We start from the raw sequence: 19,104 nt of genomic DNA on the forward strand, positions 1-19,104 counted from the left end.
CACCTATCCTGATTTATATCCTGTAGAGATAAGTTTTTTATCTTTCTTAATTCATCAGAAAATACAGCAGTAAGGGACTGAAAAAATGTAGAGTTTTGATGTATGCAGGTACAAGAGCACTTGCTTTCATAGTTGACAGTGATTAATACTGATAAATTAAATTGCCTTTTCGATTGTTAGGTATTAACAGGAGATGCAGGAGAAGATGCAGAGTGTCATGCAGCCAAACTCCTAGAAGTAATTGTTCTTCAGTGCAAAGGACGGGGTATTGACCAGGTGATACACACTTAACAGGTTTTCCCTTGTACAGGTTTCCAATGCTATGTGTATGATTCCTGAGAAAAGCAATTGGAATTGGAGAACCTGGGGGAAGATGCAAAACGTAGGAATGGGGAGAAATACAGAATTGTGGTTGAGAGGTTAATTACACAAACACAGCTGTTGAAGTTTTTTTCTCCAAGCCCTGTCCTTTTTATGAACTTGGTCCTTTTTGAACCACACACTATACTTGTGAATAAAGAATTTATAAGTGCAGCTAGATTGTGATTGGCAGGAAAACCATAATTGCAGTTTTCTGTAATTGTGTACAACACATTTGTAGAACGTGATTTTTTTCTCTTTTTTCTTTTTCCCCCCATATTAAAAGATAAATTCTGGTCTCACATTTTACATAATACTCCAGCCTCTAAATTACTTTGTCTTATCGTGTTTGATGTTTGCGCAGTGCAATCCGTGGACTTCAGTGAATAATTTTCAGTTAATTTCACTGAAATCAATATAACTTTACCATTGTAAATCTGAAGTAATTGAAGATAAAAGTGTTCCCTTCCAGATTTTATTTTTAAAAGGAATCTGGAAGGGATTAAAGTGAATTATATGCATTTACATTGAAATAAGGGTGTGGTGGAAGGCTGAAATGAGCACCACAACTCTGGGAATTAAAATAGTTGTACTCTGAACTGAAACTCATAAACTGAAACATTCATAATGCTCCCCAAATTAATATAAAGCATAAACCTGCATATTGAAATATATGCAGATGTTTATTTCATTGTGTAGAAATATGTGCATACTGTTAGCTGAATAAACTCACTCATTGCAAACTTCTTAAAGAAATTTATCACTTTACATTTATTAGGAAAAACTTTTTTTTCTTGCAGATTTAGGTCCTCTCAGTTTTTAATACCTGTTAGTTTTTAAGTTGTTGGATATCTTTATTCAAAGATGAGAAAGTCCTTGAGTTCTTTTCAAAACCTTTTATTCACACCAAAACAAATTCTGCCCAGCTAGCTCCAAATATTCTCCTCTGTGCTGAGAATAACATTGGCAATTTTTAGCTCATAGAATAGTTGTTTTGGGGAAGGTTTGTAAGCATGTAAGCAGAGGCTTAAAATGCTTTTATATTAATCTAACGTATTCTTAGGATATACCTGGACTTCAGTTAGCTCCGGGGATCAGTTCTGGTAAATGTGTTTTAAACCTGTGTATAATACGGCAACATGTATAATACTTGCTTTTTTTCTTCTTCATTATATGCCCAGTGTATTCCACTCTTTGTGGAGGCTGTTCTGGAGAGGTTAACAAGAGGAGTTAAAACAAGTGAACTTCGTACCATGTGTCTTCAGGTTGCCATAGCTGCACTCTACTACAATCCTGACCTACTTCTGCACACCTTAGAGAACATCAGGTTTCCACACAATCCTGAGCCCATCACTGCACAGTTCATAAACCAATGGATGAATGACACAGACTGTTTTCTTGGGCAAGTATTGTCTTTTTGTCTTTCAAAAGTCCCTGTTTTTTTCTTTTTCGCTTCTAATTGTATCCCTAGTCATGTTGAAGCAAGTGATTTAATTCCTTGGTTATTCCATACAACAGTAATCCACACCACGTCTAATTGCAGTGATACTAATGAAGGTGGGTTATGTATATTTAATTTTTCTCAGTCTGTTAAGCTATATGCTGAGTCTTCTGTGTTGTAACAGTACAAGAGTACAATACATATCATATTTCAGAATGCTTTAGTTTTTTTAATCACAGACTATCAGAGTAGATATTAGCAAAAATACAGACTAGATATTAGGAAAAATATCTTTACCGTGTTGGTGGTCAAACACTGGAACAAGCTTCCTGATGAGGTGGTTGATGCCCTATGCATGTCAGCGTTGAAGGTACTTGGATAATTCCCTTGCTAATATGCTTTAACTTTTGGTTAGCCCTGAAATGATCAGGTAGTTGGAATAGATGATCTTTGAAAGTCCCTTCCAGTTGAATTATTCCATTCCCTTTCAAACTCTTTTCTTCTCCAAGAGATGGCACGGTTTGCACTGAGGGTAATACTTGGAGCTGACCAGCGGGATTTCAGGGAGATGTTAACTTTTTTTCCTCAGATACGATGTGTATGTATTTTCTGTTCTGTATTTTATAAAGTGTTTAACTGCTTCATTTAATGTTCAAAAAACATTATTCTGTCCAATGAATCCCATACTTTGATTTTCATTTCTGCTAGTTATTCATGATCAGCTTTGCTTATTTAACATTGTGCTACTGATGTACTCCTTAACTTAAACTTCATTCAGACCTGCCTGTAGCATGCATGTACGCTACACGAGGGTGCACTAAGGCAGAAGCTGAACGTTTATAAATGAAGGTAAATGGAAGTGGACAAAACCTGTCATCACATAACAAAGTATGCGCTTGATGCTGTGGGGATGTGAAGTTCAGTACAAAACAGCCAGTGCTTGCCTCTCAGCTGAGATGTGGTGTCTGGCTGTGAGATTCAAATCCACTTAAGGGCAAAGCAGACACTCAGATGTTGTTAACAGCTACTGCTCACCTTCCTGCTGTGAGTTACGTTTTGTCATTGAAGGCATGACTTCTGACTCCAGATGTACAGATAGGATTAGAACATGTCTTCTCTGTGCATAATATGTGCCAACAGACTAAGTGAAGTATCAATGTGCTAGGAGTCATGCAAAAAATGAGCACAGGACCAAGGCAGGCAGCTCGTGACCCATAGATACATACCTTATCTTCAGGTTGTCATTCTTTTCTACCTGTTTTTTGGTACAGTCTTGTCTTTCTAATTCTAAAGAAGTTAAAGTCTTTAGAGTTAGTCTTGTAAGATGCTTTCTGCACTCCCCAATCATCCATGCAACTTTTCTTCATGCCAGTTCTTAATTTGAGTTTACCTTTATTGAGCAGAATTATATGCCATCTTGGTATAGCTGCATTATTGTCTCATTGTTCATCCTGTATTTATATTGTGTGGTGCATTGTAGCACTGCATCAACTTTTTAATAACTGTAATAAAATATAATGACTTAGTCAATCAGTGACCACCTAATATATGTGGGATTTGCTCTCAGCATGTCCTTTGTAGTATTTTTAAAACCCATACCAAATGTATGTGATAAAAACTGTTCTCCTTCCTCTTCTGTCCTAATTACACAGTTTAGCAGGATTAGGATGAAAGGGCATTAGTTTAAAATCATAGAATCATTCAAGTTGGAAAAGACCCTCAAGTTTGCAGACTTGCAGCACAAACTACCTTATTTCTGGTCTACATGTTAATTCTATCTGTTTGACTAAAATAAAAACCACTTGGAGGTGCAAGAGAAATTTCCTTCTTTTGATATATGTGGACTCTGTGCATATTCCCATTCATGTCTGTATTTGATGGCATTACCATAGTAGTCTCTCTTTAAAGATTAAAAAAAAACAAACCTGACAGCCTTCAAGAGGCATTTGGACAATGCCCTCATTAATATGCTTTAACTTTCGGTTAGCCCTGAAGTGGTCAGGGAGTTGAACTGGATGACCTTTGTAGGGATGTTCCAACTGAATGGATTTCCAACTGTTCTGTTCTAATACATTAAACAGATAAATGTGATAAATGAAAATCTCTTCTTCATTATAACAAATCCAGTTTATTATCACAAGCACTCTGACCTTTTCTACCCGATATGTATAGGAAATGTCTACAGCACATCCTATATTATGTATTAACATAAATACACACATTATCATTTAGAGGGGTTACTTGAGTTAGTGACAAAGTAGGCATAAAGTACCCAGTGTCCATCATTTTTTATGGAGTCCCAGTGGCTGAAAAATGGCACCTTGAAGTTTGCATCTCCCACATCTTGTGGTAATACTACTGTTAATTTTTTAATTATTTTAGTTTCTACAGACTTTTTACTAATTTTTTATGGCTGTAGAAAAGTTCTTGATATTCAGCTCTTTGTGCTGCCATTTTTTCTATTGCCTATCAAATGCTGAAATCATGCAGAGGCAGTACAAAAGAACATATTCCCTATAGGTGGTAAACTTGTCATTCTTTTTAGAAGAAGTAAAAAATGAAAGAGATTTATAGCCTTAAACAGTTCATCCTGGAGCATTCAGTGAGAAACTAGTCAGATCCAAAGAAGAAAAATACTGCCAACCTGAATAGGATCCAACCTCAAGTACTTCTGTAAGCTACAGCTTAACTTTCAGTTCTTTTGTGTTGCTTTTCAAAAAGCATCAGCTTCTGTAACTACTGCTCGACTAAATGCTTTTTCAGGGCTGAGAAAAAAGTTAACAAAGCCTATGAAAATGAAGCAGAGATCATCAGGCTAGATTCTGCTCAGGCTATGCACTTGAACAGCAGCTGAAGATTAAAATGTCTCTCTTTGATGTGCTGCTGTGAGCAGTGAAATAAATAACTGTAATGTTGCTTAAATCTAAAAATTGCTTTTCCTTCACTGTTGTCTTCTCAGTATGTGGCTTCCAGGCATAGGGCTTTTGCTATAGTACTGCTTGTCAGGCACTGTGATATGTTTTAAATGACTTCCTCCCTTTCCTTCCTTCCTCCCTTCCTCAGAAGGACAGGACTGCTTCTAGAAGACCACTTCATTTTAGTAAGGGTCGTCATCTGAAGAGGCCTTAAACGAACAGGATAAGGCAGCTGTAAACAAAATCTGGCTTCTTTGCTACCCTTCCTCAGGCCCACTTCTGCAGACTTCTTTTCATCAGTGAAGACACTAGTGGGTGCCCCGATCTGTACAGTTCTTCTCACCTGCTGTCATTCAGTGCTGCTTCAGTTCAGAGTTAGATGGCTTTCCAGCAAGAGGCAGTTTTAGGTCTAAATTCGAGTCAGTTGGTGTGCTCACAGATCCTAGAGAAACTGGAGGAGAACGAAGGAGATCCACCTCCAGGTGTGAATCTCACTGCCATTTTTTCGTTAGCCCTGCAGGCAGTCTGTGCTTTGCTGGTAACAGTGGCTGTTCAAGCTACTCTCATGTCCCTCTGCCCTTCTGTGATTCTGCTGCTGTGAAGTCCTAGTGCCCAGAGATCCTGCTCTGCCAGAAGGGCTGAGGGGCAGGGGGTTGTGTGCTGGTATGTTCTTATGCTGGAGCCAATGGTGTTTGCCAAAAGAATGCAGTATTTCTTCAGCAGTACTTGTGAACTCTTGGAATGAAATCCATGGGAATAATACATCTTGCGAGGCGAGGGGTGGGAGGGGGGAAGTGGCTGGGGTACAGTAAGTAGCTGTTCTTCCCTGTTATTAAAAATATGGAAACTATTTAAAACTGTTTAGAAATTTGGAATGTTAAAAATAGTCAAGGCCAGGAGAGCTCAGAACTCACTGCAAGGCTGCATAAATCCAGTATGTCGTTGTGGATATTACACATCTGTGGATGTTCGCCGGTATACCACAGTATACTGTACTTATTTATTTCTAAACATGTTTTCTGCAATTACTTCAAACTGAAAAAGGGTAAGGGACTGAAAAAAACCACATTTGTAGAAACATTTGTTCTTTGCTGCTTTACACCTTCTCTCTGACAGCCTGACGTTTGGGTGAGACTTTGCACGACTTATGCTTACTATTACACTAAAAATTCTTCTGTGGCAATTGGGGTGAAAGGAAAACCTAACTTGCTTCAAAAAAAAAAAGTTGTGGGGAAAAGAAGTTTTTTTGGACTAGGAGGATTTATTTGATAGGAGTGTAAATAGTTAGAAATCCTAGTATATAAAATCCTAATCTTATACAGGAAAACGAGGTTGGTTCCAACTTTGCAACTAGAAGGAAATGGCTAATTATTTGCAGTTTGTCCAGGAAGTGGATTAGTGTAACAGAAAGCAACTTGATCCTAACATAAAAGGAGCACAGCACACCAATAAAGGAAAATGGCTAAGCCTTTCCTTTGAAATACTTTCAACCTGGTTTAAAATACAAAAGATCCTTAAGTCTTTTCATCTTGTGTTGGAAGAAGTGTATTAGCTACAAAAGGTCCCGCAGATTGTGAAGAACACAGAGCGTGTTAGAAACAGCCTTGCCTAGGAGTTGTGCGTTGCACTGCCATGCGAGACTGACTTTGTATGTTTAGCACGCCAGGCTTCGTATGCCTTTGAGGAAGCAAGCAGAGTGCGTGATTGCTGGGGAGGACTATTGTGTGCTGCTGGGCAGATAAGTAAAGACCTTGAAGGACAAAGCAGTAAGGAGAATTGTGTCCAGGGAGCTTTGTGCAGACAGAAGAGTGCTGAAGTAACGAGCCTTTTGATAGCAAAGGAGTAGTCCTGAAACCATTCTTTGCCATTACAAAAATATGTAAATGACGTAAAACTCTTGTTTTCGTTGTTCAGTCCTGTTGGTGTTTGATACAGCTGTGGCATTGAGTGCTGAACTTCAGGCTTGTCCTGCTGTTTGTGCTGACAGGTGGAAGAAACAAGCTTCCTTCTGGCCCAGGTTCACTAAAGATAGCTTGATGCTGGATTTCTGCTGTCCTGCTGGGCCTTCTAATAACATGTGTGTTCCAAAGGCATGCGCTCATTCTTACAGCTTCTCTCTCGTAGATGCTTGAAAATGGAGTGTGACAAATATACTGTAATTTTTGGCTATTTGGGCTACTTCCTAATGATGATTCCCTTCTATATAACAGTGTCTGAGTCTTCCGTTTTCATTTGCTGTCCAGAAAAGATAATTCAGTATGAAGCTAAGCCACTAATTGCTGTATTTTTTCATTATTTTTGTGTTACATTTTGCAATTGGCGTTATGTAACAGTAGCTTTTTCAACTCTATAATAAAAGGTAGTACCAAGTGTCATTAATGACCCCATTGCACCTACACTGGAATTGTTTTGTTACACATTATGGGCCTAAAGAAATTTCATGGCTTCCCCATGTCAAGATGCAGGTTAGAAATCTTGTGCATGGATTACAGAGCTTTGGTCAAGCCCACATGAAGGTGCTGGCAGAGAGTTCTTTCCTTTTGTACTTGCAGTAAGAACAACTCTTCCTCCAAAAGCAGTGCTCAGTTCATAGATGGCATCGTCTGTAGGTAGAATTTATGCTTCGCGGTGTTGGCATGTGAGCAAATGGTGATGGGTTCGTTTTCAAGGCAGGTAAAATGGGAGGTAGTCCTCCCAGTTTTAGTAAAGGGTGGGGTTAATTTTTTTCATGTAATGAAGGTGAAAGCAGACTCTGTTCCACTGACTCGTGGTTAATTTGTATGCCCTCTTTTGTGTCCAGTTCCTTCTGAAAAGGAAGCATTGCGGTTTGCGGTGATGGAAGGACACTCTGTGCCCACTTGCATTTTGGTACATTTTTCAACACATGTAATGGAGCAGCCAAAGCCAACATGACAGTGCATCATTTGATATGCTAGTTGACTTCATATTTCTTGGGAGGTCTTCTGTGATCATAATGTTAGGCATGGCTGTATTTAATTTATTGTTCTTGTCAACTACTCTGAGAATGGAATCACTTTGCTACATCCTAACACAACTAACAAAGTAGGAGCTATTATGAAATCCCTCCAGATCCACAGCCTTGTTTAAACATACAGAGTTCAGGAAGCTGTAAGACATGATCACGTGTATTACTTGAAGAATATTATGGCTTAGTAGCATATTATATGGGATCTTTGGTAATGAAATTGTGATTATTTTTAGAATTATATTACTATATTAATTTTTGAAGCGATGGATTAAACTGGCTGTTCACCTGTAAGCTTTATTGTAGTCGCTGGTGCACATCTTGTTAGTTTCTTCTCTCTCAACTTGCATCCTCTTCATTCTAAAGTAAAACCAGTTCTGTAACAGAATTATCTACAGGGAATCTGGAGGATGGATGTTTTCTCCCAGTTGGAAATATTAAAAAATGCTAAAAGAGAATAGCTTTGGTGTTTATCCCTGCTGCAGCTGTGCTAGTAATGCCATGCTACCACATAGATAAAAGACTGTGTGGGATCACCTGATGCACAGCTGCAGGGAGAGAAGAGCCTGCACAGTAGCCAGCTCTAGAGATTTGCTTTGTTTCTGTAGGTCTTGCTGAAACTTTTTGCTGGAGCTAGTTGCCCTGAAGAAAGTTTGGACAGAAAATGCCAGCATCAAATTGAATAGTTCAAACAAAATGAGCTTTTCTCACACCCTTGATTGAAAAATATCATAACGTTAGAGAAAAGCTGAACACTACTAGTGTTTCCAGTAAAGAAGGACAAAAGACTTTCTGTAGAAGCAGTTCAAGATTTTTCCCTGTATTATTTGCAAATGATTTCAATTTCTGGAAGTGAAAATAAATTATTTCTTTTAAGAGCATAGGTTCTTACCTAGTTTCCTAGGCTGGGAGCACACAAAAATCTTTCTGATGTTAATTCCATATTTTTATTTCCCTTTAATTACCTATAGTGTGTTTTCCTGGAAGTCTACTCATTTGCAGGTTGTCTGTTTAAGTGTACTGCTTGCTGTTCTTGATGTACAGTTATTTCCCTGCTTTCTCTGGAGTTAGCAATGTGCCTCAAGTTAGTGTTGGAAATGGAATGTATATTACAGCTGTTCTGATGGACTCTTAAAAAAATGTGCTTAAATACAGCTAGCCCTGTGGCACTCCATAAAAGCACCCTGCAATTCAGTGTGTTTCTGCTTGCCATTATTCTTTACTAATAGTATTTTGTCTAATTTCAGTGCCTGCCACAGTACTCCTATCTAAGCCAAGGGAAATTAATTTTCCACTCTGTTGAATGATGATAATGTTTATCAAATGGTTTATTAAAGACATTCTACGTAATTATTAAACTATTTTTTTTAGCATTACAAACTTTGCATTTGGTAAACAGAAACAGTTCTTCCAGGAATTTGGTCATTGCTTGAAATATACTTAATTGTTTTTGGACAAGTACTTTCCAATGGGAAACTCACATTCAGAACAAAAGAAATACGTGTTCAGGATCCTGTAACATAGACTTTATAAACATTGTGTTCTGCCATGTCAAGCACCAGGACTTTGATGCTCTCTACATATCCTTGCGGTGAAAATATGTTTTTCTGTCTAATGATTGTGTGTTGTTTTAGACTCCATGACAGAAAGATGTGTATAATAGGACTGAGCATCTTAATGGAATTGCAGAACCGTCCGCCTGCAGTGGATGCTGTGGCTGCTCAGATTGTCCCTTCAATCCTCCTCCTCTTCCTGGGCTTAAAACAAGTTTGCGCCTCGCGAGAACTCACGGAACATGAGGACCATGCTAAAGATGACAAACACATTGCAGAAGATAATGGTAAAATCTCCCCTTTTCACATTGTGGATTTTGTCTGGATTTAATTTAAAGGGGGTAAGAAATTGCAGTTCGTTTCTAAGACTCATTAGTCTGCTGAAAATAGCTAGGCTTATTGGGTGCTTGAAAGATCACCTTAGGAATTGATTTTTACTCCCAAAATGTAATCAAAGTGTTTCAATGTATAATAGGTAATACTTTGTGAAAGGGAAGTTAGGAAGTAACAATAAAACTTGCAAGTCCGCTCTTGTGAATGTACTCCATCTTCTCCATAAGCAGCAGGTGTTTTCCATGACTCCCCTGGCTTTGTTCTTGATTCCTGGAAAGAAGCTGTTCATAGTACCCAGCTATTTAAAAGACCTATTCTAGTGAAGTTTAAAGGAAACCCTTGCAAGTCACCTTTGTCCAAATGGAAAATGGCATGCAGTGATTTTCAAAGTGGAGTTCGAGGCAGATAAGGATGCTGGAGTAGAAAGACTTCTTATTGCTGTGGCTGGCAGAAGAGAGAAAAATCTGAAGAATACGTTGCAGTGGGAACTGTGGGGAGGGAATTTTGTACAGTGTTGCAGGCAGATACGTGTGGCTGTTACTTAACTTGGAAGAGGAAATAGATGGTTTGAGGCCTGAAAATTAGAATGGGTCTAAGCAGAGTATGTAATCCATTAAAATTTCACACAGTTGTTCTGTAATGTATTTAGAGATTTTTTTCTCAGTGCATAGGAGTACACTATGGAATCAGCACAGTAATTTGAAATCTCTGTCCTGTGAGTCAGTCCTTCTGCTTGTTGCAGATACGGTCACTTCATTCTTTTTATCCTGCTAACACAGAAAGAGCTGAAGGTTTGGAACTGAAGGGGATTTAAAAAAAAATATCAGTTAAGAGTCAAAAATATTTTTCGTTAAGTGAGATATAGCAATGTTTAGAATTGCATGTTGGAATTGCATTTAATTCAGGTTATAATCATTGTTTCATAAACAGAGTGGAAGGTAAAACTAAGCAAAAGACGATATTTTAACTTCCTTCAAATAAAGGAGCACTCTGAAGAATAGCAGACAGACATTAGGCATACACCTGTTTTTCTTTGTTTTGTGTCAATTTGAGAAGCCTGTGCCGGTCTTTTTGTTCATAATTTAAAAAGCATAGTGATGGGACACTTCGTGAAAGACAAATTTGCTCAGAATTTTTGGATCCTATAATTATGCAATGATAGTGTACATGAAAGAAGAAAAAAGCTTCACGTTCCCCAGGTGTTCTTAGAAACAAAAGTTTAACTGATCTTGAGTGTAGAAAACATTTTCATAGCTTCATTTTTCCAGTTCTTCCGAGTTTTTGAGGGAAGGATGTTAACAGAGGATCATCTTTTCGACCAGAAATTAGATTGATTCATTATTCTTAATTTGAAAGCCACTTTTTCCAAATACTTTTAAATGTTTGTTTTATAAAACACATCAATGCTTTTGCAGAAGAGATACCAAGTGATGAGGAGGAAACAAATGAAGTGAGCCAGGCAATGCAAGAGAACCATGGTGGAGGTGGTGGCGGTGGCAGTGGAGGTGGAGAAGAGGATGATGACGACGACGATGATGACTGGGATGAAGATGCATTGGAAGAGACTGCTCTCGAAGGATTCAGCACACCTCTTGACCTTGAAAACGGGGTTGATGAATACCAGTTTTTTACGCAAGCACTTTTAGGTATGTGTGTGCTAGTGGACAGAATGCTATGAAATAGTTTGGAGATGGTTGTGAGATGGTTTGGAGTGAGAGTTGGTCACTAGAGGGACTCCTATATATAAAAATGTTTGTCGTTTTCTAGATGTTAAAAATCATAGTGGAAAAAATGTTTTCTCCCTTTCCTGTTTGACTAATCCCGTTGCTTTTAGTTGTAATATGAATATTCAGTTAAAAGATTCACTTCATTGTTGTCCATGGATAATTGGCCACATTGTTAACTTTCTGTTTCAGAAAGCAGAGGATGTATTGAAGTTCTCCCAAAATGGGTTGTTTACAGGGGGGATTCTGTACTGAGAAACTGACAGAAATTCTGAATCTGTTTTGCAGTGCAAATTCTGTTTGTTTGTTTTAACCAAACCAGGGATTTAATTTTGTTTGTCTAAAATTAACTTGCAGTGTAAACTGATAATCACTTTCCATCCATTCCCGTTCTGACAGCGGTGCAGAGCCGAGATGCTGCCTGGTACCATTCGCTGACAGCACCGCTGAGTGAGGATCAGAAGAAACAGCTGCAGGAAATTTATACATTAGCAGAACACCGGCGAAATGCTGCAGGTGAGTCACTTCTCCGGGGCCACTTTATTTATTCGGGGATGTTGGAACCACATCTAATCTGTAACAACAGAGAATAAATCTCTGTGCTAATTAACATAAGTCTTATAGGAGGCCTGAGAAGCGTCAGTAGGATATTGTGCTGTATTATTGCTTGCCTGGAAGTGTGTGTTATTCAGATTACTGTTATTATAATTAATTGCCCTCTCGTTGACATATGCTGCTGTTAGAGCAAGCTATGAACTGGTTTTGCACAACCTGACATTTGAAATGAAGAGCAAATTAAGGCAATATCTAGCTGTCAGCCAGTCATCTGATGGAATTTACTATAGATCATTATGTGTCTAACAGCATTATGTGTTGAACTGCTAACGTTGCCTTCACAGATGGTGTGAGGTTTTGGGCATTTAGGACACTGGCATCATGGAAAATAAATTCAGATTTAATCAAGAGGCGAGCAGAATAATGTAGCATACAATTGTTCTGTAGAGGATTAATTTCTCCATTTTGTTGTAGAGGTGTGTTGTGCTTGTTCGTTTAAGGAAAATATGAGTGTGATTTATTACTGTCACTGCATATAGGGAATGAGAGTTTTTTCCACAACTTTGCTTTCTTAGCTGAATGGTATTATGGTATTATTTCTGGCAAAAGTGTTCTCTACAGGCTATTTTTCATAACCTTTCCCTTCTTTGAATTCTAGAGACTAAGACAATAGAACAACAAAGTGGCTACACATTTGATAACAAAGGACTGATCACAGCATTTAACTTTGGAAGTACTCCTGGTGGAAACTGAAGGATCATCTACAAAGGTCAATGGGAAGGGTTTCATCATTACTTTTTCTTAAAATCGTCATGACTTCTGAGTGATAGGGGAGGGTAATTCAATGCTGCTGAAGGTTTTCTGAAATGTAGCAGTGTGCTTCCCCCACCAGAATGCTTTTTCTAACCAGCTACTGTAATGTACAAATTCTTGTGGTGTTTTTATAATTTGATGGACTGAAAAGGAAACATTTGTCCTCAAGGAACCTGAATGACTGGGAGGGGCCAGGCTGCATCTAATTGAGTTGCACTTCTCAGGTTTTTGCTGTGCAGAATTGATAGATTCATATGGATAACAGTGCCTTCTGTTGTACATGGATTGCCTGAACAAATGGATTTTGGAGTGCATTATAATTTTTTTAAGTGTAAGGACATTTCTTGATACACTGTAAGCCTTGGTTCCATGTTTTCCTGTCATCTGCTTTTTACTACATGGTTTAATTGTTTGTTGGTTGCATACATATTGCTGGATTCAGAATATTATCTCATCTTCCCTATTTGGTGCAGACCAAATGTGTATAGGGAAGTGTCTGCTGGAGTTGCGAAGCATACACTGGTTGTGTCAGAGTGTCTTAACAAAATTGCAGATTTTCCCTTGATGTAGTAGTCTTAAATTATTTCTCTTAGCCATGAAATCAGCTCACTTGAGTTACAATGGCACATGTGGCAGGTGGATATCCTAAATCTGTATTGACGTTACCTCCTGCCTGCACAAGTGGCATGGCCTTCAGATGTAGATGTTCTACAGGACAGCTTTTTATTTCCACTATTTTTGCTGAATATTGGATTTTACTTGGGTTCCTATAACCCGCCTTTGTTTTTATTCATTCATTACCATTCCAGTGGTAGTACTGAATAAAGTGGTACAAAGTATTTACAATATTTTATTTATCTTGATAGAAGAAAAACAGCTCTGAACTTGTTTCTTCTTACTGTTACACTTCGGTGATTGAATTTCTGGTCTGCATTCCGTTTGGCTGTTCTTGTTCCATACTGAAATTTTGCTATCTGACAGATTTTTTTTTTCCTGAATTTCAAAGACTTGTTTCTCATAAATTGGAACATATATATAACAGGTTTTTAGTGAATACGTTTGTTTAGTGAGAAACTTACCATTATGAGAAACTGATAGCAATACTAATTTGAATAGGTGCCCCTTCTCTCGATCTTTTGGGATCTCAGTGATGTAGCCAAAATAAGTTGGGGTGCTTTAGAATGTGAAGTTTGAATTGGAGATAAAACATTTAGTCCAGATTTTGTCTCTGTGTTAATTTCTTTAAGACGCAAAAATATTTACCAAGCAGTTTAAAGCACATACGGATTATATATTTCTGTAGAGCAGTGCCCCAGCTAGAAAATCAAAACCCTTCCCATACCCTATCAGATTTTCAAGGATTGTAGATAATTACAAATTGCTGGCCCCTTCAGTGTCCTGAAGCGCCGTTTTGTTTTTTTTTTTAATATGTAAGAGTCATAGTTCAGTCTGATAAATCCGAAGCTCTCTGTGCCTTGGCATCTGGAAGAGGCCATAGTGTTGCTGCCTATTCCTTGCCCCATACCCTGGAACTTTCTCAGTCTTGCAGTCATGGGGCAGAAGGTTCCCCACCATTTTTCTTGTTTCTGCACCTTTGTGTGGGACTCACTCCAGCACTGCTGCTGCCTTTTTTTTTTCTTCCCCCACAGCAGATACAGAGTAAAATTGATTCATGCAGGTTTTTCGCTGCTCTTATTCACATAGTAGCAATGGTGAAAATTTCCCACTTTTAGCTCTGGTTGTCCATATGGGAAACTGGGAGAATTCCACGAATTGCATTTTCAAAAATGAAAAGTACTGCATTGGACATTTTCTTACAGATCAAATAGCAGAGGGCAGAGAGGCCATGAAAATCATAGGTCACTTTTGCTAATTTAGGCCTGGGGATGTGTTTACTGAAACGGCAGGAAGGTATTACATCCAGTTCGTTGGTGAGTTTCTCAGAAGCCGTAGACGTTTTTGAAACAATTACAAATTTAAGAAATTTTTTTTTGAAGTTTAAGGATATGAATGACTTCTCTGATAATTGAGGTTAAGTATTAGTCAGGTAAACTGTTTAAGATTTCTATTATTTTATTAAAAAAAAAAAAAAAGAGAGATTGTTGACTGGGATTTCTTTCAAAGCCCATCTTCCTCCTGTACACTGGCATGCAGAGTAGAAGGGGGATTTATTTTTCTTCTGCTAATAAGGTTGCTTGCACAATCACAAGTTAGTATTTAGGAGATAATGTGTTCAAGGAAAAATCTGCTTTTGCATAGCATCATCTTTGTGTTGCTCAGCTGAACTGTGGCTTCTCCCTAGTTCTGCTGCTTCTATACTTTTCAAGTCAACTGCCAAGAAAATTTCATCCAGATGTTTCTTACAAGGGGTTTAATCAGCAGCATGGAGTCGGGAATCTTTGTTGTCTGCTTTGCAGTGGGAGTCAGATATCTGAGGGGATGGCATGTAAAAAGGTTAAATGCCCTTCTCTTCCCAGGAGATTCATGAGCAAATGTTTCTACTGGCAAAAACAAATGTTAATTATTTCATTTCTTTTTTTGAAAAGGGATTCCATCCAAAAAGATTTATTGGGCTCTAGCCTACACTTTAACATATGGTTCTCTTTTAACATGATAAATATCTGTTTGTACATGATCGTAAATAGGTAATGGATTTTAGGGATTTCTTTCTGAGTTGTGTCCAGCTTTGTACTGCATTAAAAGGAGAGTAACACAAACATGGATTACTGTCTGACTTTGAGGCCAAGGTTATCATGGCATATCACATACCGGCATTGGCCATCCAAGCACGATGTATTTGCCACTGAAAGTACAGAGAATCGTGAATGTATTGTAAAATAAAACAAAGACTGATAACCGGTGACCTGTGTTACCCCATGCCCATGTTCCCAAAGTGTGAAGGTAACTCATGGGCACCATGAGGGCTTTACGTATGAAATTAGCATTGTGTTGGTTATAATAATGTCAAATGTTAACTTTAAATGATAAGTTTATTTTCTAGATTAAATTAACCCATGCTGAGTATTGAATCGCATATACTGTTTGGTCACTCTTAAGAGGAAAATAAGGATGACCACGTGTTTTGGCTGCTTCTTTTTGCTCTCTTTCTTTCAAAGTTGAAGTATTTGCTTTGCTTTTGTAACAAAGCAAAATCCTTCAACAAAATGGCCAGCTCCGGGAAGAGAACAGAATATCAAACTAAGAAAAAAATCCTAAAAAACAAACCCCCTTGTGCACACAGTCAGTTTGAAGTAGATGTGCTTTGGGATTGTAAATCAAAATATGTAAAGAATGTTACACAAAATGATATCGTGAGATCCTTTATTTTAAGGGGAAAGGGTGCCTGCAGGGTGTCAAGGAGACATGAAACGAAATGCTTTTTGGCTATGAAGTCCAGGCAGCTTGTGACTCTGGATTCCATTATACATTGAGGAAAGAAGGTAGGACAGTAGATGACTTTTTTTTTTCTCCTGTAAAGCAAGAGTCTATCTTGAGACTTGTAAGCCAAAGGAATTGTAGACAGCATGAATGATTAACTGTCCTTTGTTTCCACAATACTACTTAGTCTTTTTTCTTCCCTCCTTTCCTTCCCTTTGCCAACCACTGTTACTAGGTATTTCAGGGGTACTCAGAATATCTGAAAAAATAAAGCTTAAACAAAATTTGTTAAATCCCATTGTTTCTGAAGCAGTGGAGCCTATCCATTGCATTTTTGTCTATAGAAGAAAGTCTCATTTAACATGTGCAGGTGATGCAAAACTACAAAACCCCTTTGCTTGTGTCTGCAGTTTGAGACGAACCTTTCTGTGATTTACTGCTTCAAATGGGTAGGTCCAAAAATGGTACTTGAAATCCCTGCACCTTGTACTTAAATTTGCTCAAAGGGTAGGCAAACATACACTGTATAATTGGGGTACTTAGTCCTAGTTCTTATACGTGCCATAGTCAGTCTTCTGATATGTGAGTTCCTCAAGGATCTCCAGCTCTGAATGAGGATGTTATTCAAGTCCAAGAGTCTTTGCGTCTTTGCAGCTGGACAGAGAATCATGTTTCCCTCACCACAGCAAAGCATACAGCAAGTATGGCTACCAACGTCTTGACAGTGTGAGTGAAAATAGCACTCTTCTTCTCTCAGTTGTCGTATCTTAACCCAAATGGATGGGCTACAGTAAAGATGGATGTTCTGAGTTTGCTAGAGAAAGCCAGACACTGTGCCAGGTAGTAGAAAGTCTTAGCATAAAACCGTATCATGAAGGGGATGTATGAACAGGCCAAACTGCTTTCCTTTGACATCTCTTCCACTGCTGGTACTTCTGTAAACAAATAAACAAAAAAGCCCCACCCCATAAAACAAAAAATAAAACAACTGTGTAATATGAATGAGAACTAAAGCAGTGCTTGTGCATTTCTCTAGTCTGCAGATCTAATCACTACTCAATTCAAATGCACGGAGATACTTTTAAATATGCAACATCTGTCCAGATGTCAGTAACCTGAATCTGACAGCCATTAATATGAGGTAAAGATTTTGTGGGATTTTCTCTAGCAAAGATGCATCCCTTTAAAAAGTCTGAGAACATCTTGTCTTGGCTGAAGTGCAATCACCAGTGGGAGAAACTCAGTGGGATTACAGCTTTTCTTAAAAGTTGTCAACATACCTCCTACCAAATTGCTATGTCAAGGGAGCTAACTGACCAACTATTCCCTGACTAATGAATTTTGGGGAACAGCAGTTCAAAGAGAATCTGCAGGCATATGCAATTGCGATGATGTAGGAATCAAGAAAGCATCCATTTAAATTGAGTTGATGTGTTTGATATGATCCTGCACTGTTTGAGTGTTCGAGAACTTTATTCGAGAGAAAGGCATAGAACAAGAATGTGCTTGACTTCTTGGGCAGCCCCAGATTTGGTGCAATGCTGTGAACTCAGGATCTGAAAGCAATCTTGATTACAAATGGGTAATTGTTCATACCAGGAAAAAAAAAAAGAGGCGGAAGTGGTAAGTTAATGCTAGGATTCTCTTCACAGGCTGTACAGAGGCTCACAGTTTTAAGTGCTTGGCTATGTGCATGGTGGGGTGGGAGATGTACTTTCAGATGGATTGATTTCTCCAATGTGAATGGAACTGTATCAGCTCCGGGGTTCACCTGAGGTGAATGGAGAGGGTTGGTCAGAAGTTGCCTACTGGCACATCTTGGATTATGTTTTATAAAGCGAAGTGCAAAATCTGAAAATGATTTACCAGTTGAAGCTGCTGAGCAACAAAAACTAGTGTTTTCTTGAAAGGAGATTTTAATATGTTCAGTTATGTTTCAGTTTTTTTGCCCTCACTCAAAATGCAGAATTACTGCCTGATGTGTAGGCCTATCGGTATTTCACAGGACTGTTTACTATTCAAGGTGATTTTCCAAGAAGTTTTCCTCATTCTTTTTGACATGTTTGTGTGAGTAAGGTTGCGCGTATCCCTCTCTCACTACTTTCTACGCACAGAGATCTTGGTAATGGACCTCAGAGGAAGAAGAACAGTGCTTTGAAAGGACAAGACTGTACATAAGCAGGTTATTTTGAGAAAACGGAAGAACTATGGCCTCTGAAGAAAGTATGAAACAATAAATATTTATACAAAAGTGCATGAGGTAAAGAAATTTATATTAAACAATATAGGTGAGATTCTGTTCTTTGATCATGGCTGTAATGTTTTTTGTCATTGCCAAACTTTGTGTGAAAACTGCTTTGAATTGCATGTGCTCCTGGTAATATGCTTAACATAAATCACCTGAAATATTTTTTGGATCAAAAAGAGACCAAAGAGGCCATGCAGATTTCTTTTGATTATTAAATGCAAAGATATGAGCCCATGACTGCAATGACTAGAGGGAGACCACTCTGTAACATTTTCAGATTGGATTGCAGGATCATCACCTTTGTAAGAAACCTAAAGTACTGCACTGTGGGTTGGCTTTGAGGGCAAGAATTGACAAATGCAAAACACGCATTGATGACAAGAAGAATCTCTTTCTAACTTGAAGAATTCTGTACAGTGTTCTCGTAAGCTGTGCTGAATTTGCTTTAAAAATAGTAATAAATCTTATTGCTTAGGTCAAATGTTACATCTGTTGTGCATTTATATGGGAGGAATAATATTTCTTAAAAAAATGTAACATGCCACCTACCAAGGAGCCCAATCTCAGTTTATAGCCTCTCTTCATACAGCCATAAAACTTATTTACAAGAACACCCCAGAATTAATTTTAAACAAATGTGCGTGCTATCCAGAGTTAATGTGCATTTGTGTAGCAGTTTGTGTTTGTTAATCTCAGGCTTGCAAAGTCCACTATTCATATGAATGGTTTGCATGCAAACGAACATAACTGATGTTTGATGTAGATGAGATCATTATGGATCGTCCCAATACAATTTCC

General features: G+C 38.2%; 1 protein-coding gene across 1 annotated transcript in view; it reads left to right on the forward strand.

The window, feature by feature from the left end:
• Nucleotides 1-18,790, forward strand: part of IPO8 (importin 8) — a 51,601-nt gene extending 32,811 nt beyond the window's left edge. Inside the window, exons 20-25 of the mRNA XM_035550902.2 lie at nt 181-276; nt 1,542-1,762; nt 9,337-9,542; nt 11,004-11,234; nt 11,712-11,828; nt 12,526-18,790. Of these exons, the coding sequence (XP_035406795.1) occupies nt 181-276; nt 1,542-1,762; nt 9,337-9,542; nt 11,004-11,234; nt 11,712-11,828; nt 12,526-12,620 (966 nt within the window). The 3' untranslated portion in view covers nt 12,621-18,790. The remainder of the gene's footprint in view (nt 1-180; nt 277-1,541; nt 1,763-9,336; nt 9,543-11,003; nt 11,235-11,711; nt 11,829-12,525) is intronic.
• The last annotated feature ends 314 nt before the right edge of the window (nt 18,791-19,104 follow it).

Source organism: Cygnus atratus, chromosome 1 (genome assembly GCF_013377495.2).
Source record: "Cygnus atratus isolate AKBS03 ecotype Queensland, Australia chromosome 1, CAtr_DNAZoo_HiC_assembly, whole genome shotgun sequence".
NCBI lineage: Eukaryota > Metazoa > Chordata > Aves > Anseriformes > Anatidae > Cygnus > Cygnus atratus.